The sequence below is a fragment of the Homalodisca vitripennis genome, chromosome 8, assembly GCF_021130785.1.
Source record: "Homalodisca vitripennis isolate AUS2020 chromosome 8, UT_GWSS_2.1, whole genome shotgun sequence".
Taxonomy (NCBI): Eukaryota; Metazoa; Arthropoda; class Insecta; order Hemiptera; family Cicadellidae; genus Homalodisca; species Homalodisca vitripennis.
In genome coordinates this window covers 105,250,001-105,257,146 of record NC_060214.1, presented here as the reverse complement: position 1 = coordinate 105,257,146, position 7,146 = coordinate 105,250,001, and the positions used below count along the sequence as shown (strand labels likewise).

The window sequence follows — 7,146 nt, the reverse complement described above, 5'->3', positions numbered from 1 at the left end:
AAAGCCTAACACGCAAATGGCAGGACAATTTTTATTCTGTCTATCCAAACAATATTTAAAAAACAAAGTGACATGTTGATTTGAAATTTGAGGTTAAGCTTCTTTTCTATACAGATAACACTGAGGTCGATGATGGGGCATGTCACTCCTTGGGATTTGGCTAAGAGTTAGCAAATATTTTGTTACATGTTACAAAATATACGGACATCTGAATTTAACTTTTCCAAACATTTTAATATCACTACGATGTAAACAAAATTTAATGAGAATATGCAAAGTGGCTAAAGTTTGCCATTTACTGTACAGTTTGTAACTGTAGTTATAGTATTTTTCAATTCTAACTTGTACTGGACGAATTATTTTTTCCTTCAAAACTTGAGATAAGATTTTAACCAAATTTGTTGTATACAATAAAAACGTGTATTCAAGTATTTAACTAAACCTTTATTTCGTACTAACTCCTTCACTCTGATACTTGTCATGTACCGATTATAGAATAGCGCACTCAATTTGTTAAATATAAAATTTTATTTATTAATATAAATAGTCAAACTTAGGTTTGCTTTTACCAGGCTAAAATATATTCTCTAGTATTTCATATGTTTGCTTACCCAAAATTTATGTAGGATATTGAATGAGACTACTATATTTACAAAGTTTGAGGTGCATATTAAATTTGTAATATAGATTTTCTAAAAAATTACACAATAATATAAAAAATATTATTTCTAGAACAATCATATCAAATTTTCTAAATATATTAAAAATGTATTTTAGACAACATAATAAGTTTACATTTACTATATTAGATAGAGAGACCATTTTATGTGAGAGTAGTCCAATTAACGGTTGTAGAAGTTATCACTTCCCTGATAGTATCTGCCCGCTAAGGTTCGCCCGGGCAAAATTGGCAGTGGCACAGAGCGTGCATAGGTCTTGGGCAGTACCGGAGGTTTCTTATATTCCACAAACTTGGTGGGGAACTCCAGATAGGTCCTGAAACAAAGATAAGACAAATTTTCCCACTGGGGTACAATTTTGGATTTAGTCTAGGATTTTGGTTATAGAACGTGTTTAAAATTATCTGAAGAATACGTGCTGAGTTTTTTTGTAGAACAAAGAGTTTTTATTGACAGAAATAAGCATTGCTTATATGCGTCTTTTAGTAAATGCAAGAAACAGGAGTTTGTCTGTATTTAACATCACTGAACCATTTTGAATAGTTCATCTATTTCAATTTTACATTACTTTTAAAACACATTTAAATCAATTATTTATCAGGCAAAGTAGCTTATCAGTTGTAAAATGTTATTGAACAAGCCCTTTGGGCTTCAGTACAAACTAGTATAACTTACAAATAAGTCAGGTATAAGTCAACACTTGGCTACCAAGCATCACAGTCATTGATGTTGTGAGACATTATACACTGCTGAAGTAAGCATGCTAAACAAGTTAGCCAATAAATAACACATCATGTTATGGTGTTATGTTCTGTTCATATAACATTCTTTGAGGGAAAACAAGGAACATGCTGATAATAATTTACAATGCGTTTTTTTTTTTAATACAGCATTCACTGTTTTGCTATATCTAAGAGCAGTAAACTTTTGTAGCAGTTTTATTTTTTAAGGGCTGAACGAAGGGTGATCAAATTGGTTCCAGTTAAATGTTGTGATGAGATCTTGAGTTTGTGTTGCCACATGTGGATAAGCATTATCACACAGCAAAACTACAAGCACCTTACCGTTTTACCAAAACCAATGGTATATACCATTATTACCATTTTATCGATAAAGAGTCAAATGTTATGGAGAACACTTCTTAAAGAAACTCCTCTGATAACAAAGAGGTCATGAAACATCTGTTTGTTTTAACTTTTTCATTCACTTTCTGCACTAATCGTCAGTAATCACTATGATTCTGTTTCTAATCATGATCATTCTTTCGGCAATCTTTTGACCTCTTGCCAATTTGTGAATCATTCTATTGCTCATAATGTTTGTCTGTACACCTCACAACTTTGATGGTGAATTTCAACTGCTTGCATGCCTTTAGCACTAAGAAAACTAGTAATAGTGCAGTTGGGAAGATTCTGGATTAACGGAGCCATTTTAAACACAGATGTAAACACGATCTATTTTTGCTGTAGTACGTCTGTGGCTTGCCAACAGATGTATTAGATATACATTAGCGCTACAGCTGCTGAGTTTCAAAACAATACTTACTTAAAAAATACACCTTCAGGTTTTATTGTGGTGGTAGGAAGGGCCAGGCTACAGCCACTGTCTTTGTATTTGAGCGTTTTATAACTCAGTACACGAAATAACGTGGAATTATGGTTCTTCTTATTACAGTTACAAAGTTTTTTCTGTTTGAATAGACTAAAGATTTAGCTCGAAATTGTTTATTATATTACACAGGTTAGATTCAGATGATTATTTGTTAGTGGGTGAAAATGCTGTATACAATGACGCTTTCTAACAGAACACAATCTTGTAGTTTCCACCAATTTCACCTAGAGCGCTCTTAACGCTGACCTACACTAAACTATCAGTTGCCAAAGTAAACCATCTTCAACAGTGAACCTTATTGCACTGAAGTAATCTTCAAGAGCCACTGGTGACTTGTGTTGTAATGTGACAAAGATTTGAATGTTTTAAAATTGACATGAATTTTTTCCAAAAGATGTTAAAATCACATAAATTAAATTTTTTGTACCAGCCCAAATTTTAACTTCCACTAAGATTAAAGCCTGCGTCTCACAATCTGATTTATGTTTTAGATTGAAAAATACACTGTATATACAATTGTGTAATATTGATGTAAGTTAGATGTGTTAATGGTATTTTAGGGGATTGCCTCTTCAGTGTGAAAATTTAAAGTGATTGAATTTACTCAACAATCACGCCATGATATCAGATAACTTACTGTGTTAAATTTGGGGCATTCCACTTGGTATCAGCATTCTGGAAAAATCGCAGGGGGTGCAATCTGCCTGTATGGTCCTTGTATTGATCCCGGTGCATTTGACAAAGCTGATAACAATTTAACTTCAGTTACTTTTTCAAAGAAAACCAGCTCCGATTACATTACATGAAAAAATTCATGTGTGATATAAATTAATTAATAATTAACGGTAGATATCGTTCTTTATTATGTCATGATTTAGCATTTTCCTGATTTTCATGTAAAATCTCATTCTAACAACATTAGTTGTTAATAAAACATTTCTCATTCAACAATGCTGTGTTCAAACAAATTAATTGATAGTTGCTTTCTGTATTTATGTTAGAAATGTTAATACAGTGATAATTGCCAAGTATTTTTTAATGAAATATACTAAAAAATGAAATAAACTTTTTTTTTAACATACCTGTTGATAAAAACATTATTATTAAAGCGATTTGGTGCTCCTACCTATCTGCAAATCCTAGAACTTCTCAATTGTTCTAAATGAAGTATAAAATACAAGGCTGTCCAAAAATTAACAACTTTCGTAATTTCCATTAAAATTGAATTACATATCATAGACACAAGTTTTTCGATTCAAAATTTAAAGAAATCTGCCACGAATCCCGCTTTTGCGAACATGACAGTTGTAAATTTTACACACCATTCTTGATATTCTAAGTGTGTAAAATTTGTAAATGTTAAACTAGTTAATAAGCATTTCATGGAAGTGGAAATTCGGATGGTACTTTTTTGCCTATGCTAACCTGTCCAACTTTAAGAACATTTTTCTTAAGAACTATGTAGAATATAATAACATTTTTATACATTTTTGTTTTTCATTGAAATGGTAACAAAATAACCTAAGGATTTACAAAACTAGCAAAAACAAAATTCTGAACAATTAAAAAAACTTTTATATAAAATAAAAAATTTAAACAATTAAAACTTTGTATTATTTTATGTACAAAGTAAATGTTAAAATCCTTAGTTTCTTTTCAAGAGCAGTTAGTAAGGAACAATGTTGTTCTAATCGTACAATATTGTTTGAGGTTACTGAGAAAAACACTCCTACGTGTTAAAAACCCTTTTCCGGATTCGCATATTAAGATAAGACTTGGGTGTGGTGAGTATTGAACTAAATTTTTTCATGCAGCACTTTGCTTATATGTTTATGAAATAAAAACTACTCATCAGATTTTGATAATTTTTGTCTTATTTTAAAGCTAAAGAAGCAAGAAAAACAACGACTAAAAATAAAATATTTTTGACCCAATCTTGTAGTTCCACCAGTTTCACCTAGAGCGCTCTAATGCTGACCTGTACACTAAACTATCAGACGCCAAAGTACACCATCTTCAACACTGACCCGTATTCAAACAGTCAGTATTGGGGTCTTTTTGACCCATTGACGTTTTGATTCCCCTTAAACATGTAAACCTCCTTATCGGGCTCAATGTACATGAAAAAGCCAACAAAATCATGAAGAAAACATTAAACTTTATATTTTCTTAAAAAAAAAATGGGTGATTGGATATTTCAGGGAGCAATAGTTATAAATTATTTATACAATTGTTCGTAAGGTACATTACCTTATAAAAATCGTCAACCTCTTGACTGCGTGCCTCATCAATGAGTCTTACTTTCACTGAAGGGGTCTCAAGGAGTTTCTTCCAGTTAGCCTTGCGGTACGCACCCACTAGATCTGCTCGGGGGGAATATGGAGTTCGGGTGTAACCCCAGTGGTAGGTAGGCATCTACGTTATTGAAATGTCAGGAATAACATCGTGTTTGTATAATATAATTTGAAAATTTATGGGCAGGTCTTAATTTTAATCTGTTTAGACTTTTGGTAACTGTTCTATTTTGTAAACCTCTTCCAGTTTACTTTATAGTTGTTGTATACTTGTTGAACATGTGCAAAATATTTAATTTAATTAATAAAAAAAATAATGTACTAAACAAAATAAATTTAATCAAATAATAAAAATAAAAACAAATAAATAAATAAATAACATAAATACTAAAATAAAATAAACATAAGTAATAAATATTTATATTTATAAATAAATTTTAAATTTATTTAAATTTTTTGTTATTTAAAATTTATTTTTTTAAAAATCTTTTTATTTTATTCTGGATTTTTTGAATAAAATATACTTTTTATAATTAAAATTTTATGCAAAGGAATGGTTATATCTCAATTATTAGTATCTCGAGAGTAAAATTAAAAAGATTGTTAGAATTCCAGGTTTATAATAATGTTTGCTCCGACTTGATTTTTGATATCTTGCAAGTTTTCCAGGTAGTTGTCAAAATTTTTAGAAGAATACAATAGAAATAAAATTATGAACACTGCCGTAACTGTTATAGATTGAGACTAAACTTGGTAAAGAAAGTACTTGCACATACCTTAAATAAGTTCGTTAACTAGTTAGTTATAACAAATAAAATGTTTCAATTTGCAATTTTTATCTCTCTAGGTTTCAAGATTGTGGCTGTTAAAAATTTGGAATAGGAACGGTTATATCTCAATCACACATTGTACAGCAAAAAAAGTATTTTAGAATTCTGAGGTCACGTACAATGTTTTTTTTTTGTTATATCTCTTAAGTTCTGATATAGTAGACATTCAAAGTTCTGAGCATTACAGTAACATTGTGGAAATAATGGTGAGCACTCTAATATCTAGTGGATTCAAACTAAACTTGGCAGTAAGACAGTTTGGAAAAAGCCCATTAGCTATTATCAACCAATAAAAGGTTTCTAGATTGTTGTCTGTTGCATATGTACAACATTTTTTTACGTATTTTACTGATTCTTCTCAGCATTCACCTGTCTGGCTTAGACCCACCTTCTTCAGATGTTTCCTAAGTGGACCTTGTTCTGTCAACATCTTTAATATCAATCTAGGTGTCTCTGATATCAAAATGATGCAAAGAGTTTGTTTTGAACATCTTTGTCACCAATGTGTTTGGATCTCTTTGGACAGGCATGGATTATAAATTCCAGAAGTTAAGTCCGTGAATGTGCCAGATTTCATACGCTGCACTGAGTGAAAGGTGGAATGGAGCTAAACTCTACAATCTTAACTAGTTTCATTTGAATCTTACACCTAATATAAATACAAACAATAAAAATTATACAATCCTTTTGTTAAAATTTTGATAAACCACAAACTAAATAAAAATTAAAAAATGAAGTATTTGCCTTGAGTTTTTATTTCAATAACTTCTATATTCTTCGGTACTGCACATGGAAAAATATTAATCCCACATATAAAAGAGTTTACAGTTGAGATGTATTCTTTGAAAGATAGAGGAGCACTTAGAATTACTAGGAAACAATTGTTTAAGTAAATCTTTTTGCTGTCACACTTTAATATAATATTTACAACCAAAGGTACATGTTTACAAAGATATCACAGAGCATAAATTAGGTTTGCATTGGACAGAAGAAATTTATTCAGTATTGTGGTTGATCAGATAAACATTAGATGACAAAATTATTATACTTATAGACTTTTAAACTCAATTTGAAATCCAATATTGGTAACAATGTATATTATATTTCCAATTCTCTTGTAGTGGTATCATGTAACACTGCTTAGTGTAACAATGGTACTTTCATTCTGGTCAATATTTAATAATAAAATATTACGTCACTGCACATGAGTATCTTTTGTATATGAATTTGAATAAACAATGTGATGATGCCACTTTGTTTAATGTGTGACAGGCTCCATGGTTATGAAGAAGTTACTACAGCTAGTATTAGTAGTTCTTAGATTTTATTGACATAACTGTGGAGTATACTACCAGACCCAATAAATCTACTTTTATTCACTGAATTGAAGCATTTACTTCACAGTCACTAAAACAAAACTGGTACTGCTTTTTATTTGCTTCACCTAATGAATTTTTAATTAAAACCTGGATGTAATCAGGTACCTTACCGCAAACCTTGAAAGAGTCTCGTTTCTGTAATTCTGGAAGAAGTTTGTGTTTTCGGTTTGGTACAAGGAACCGAATCCTTGGTTTATGGGAGCATAGGAGCCCATGAAAACATGGAGGGTTGGAGGGGGAAAATCCATTGGTGCCATTTTTCAGATTTTGTAGACAGGAATTTTGCAGAACATTAAATTTAGTGTAAATAATAAAGGTAAAATTGCAGAAAATAGTTTAAATTTAGTTGCCA

The 7,146-nt window shown here is 30.7% G+C and overlaps 1 protein-coding gene across 1 annotated transcript in view; it reads right to left on the bottom strand.

Annotated features, from left to right (window-relative positions):
• Nucleotides 1–742: 742 nt before the first annotated feature.
• Nucleotides 743–7,146, bottom strand: part of LOC124367838 (protein FAM166C B-like) — a 6,418-nt gene continuing 14 nt past the window's right edge. Inside the window, exons 1-4 of the mRNA XM_046824985.1 lie at nucleotides 6,905–7,146; nucleotides 4,542–4,706; nucleotides 2,929–3,035; nucleotides 743–996 (exon numbers count right to left, since the gene is read on the bottom strand). The exon at nucleotides 6,905–7,146 is cut by the window's right edge and continues 14 nt beyond it. Coding sequence (XP_046680941.1) covers nucleotides 843–996; nucleotides 2,929–3,035; nucleotides 4,542–4,706; nucleotides 6,905–7,051 — 573 coding nt within the window. The 5' untranslated portion in view covers nucleotides 7,052–7,146 and the 3' untranslated portion in view covers nucleotides 743–842. The remainder of the gene's footprint in view (nucleotides 997–2,928; nucleotides 3,036–4,541; nucleotides 4,707–6,904) is intronic.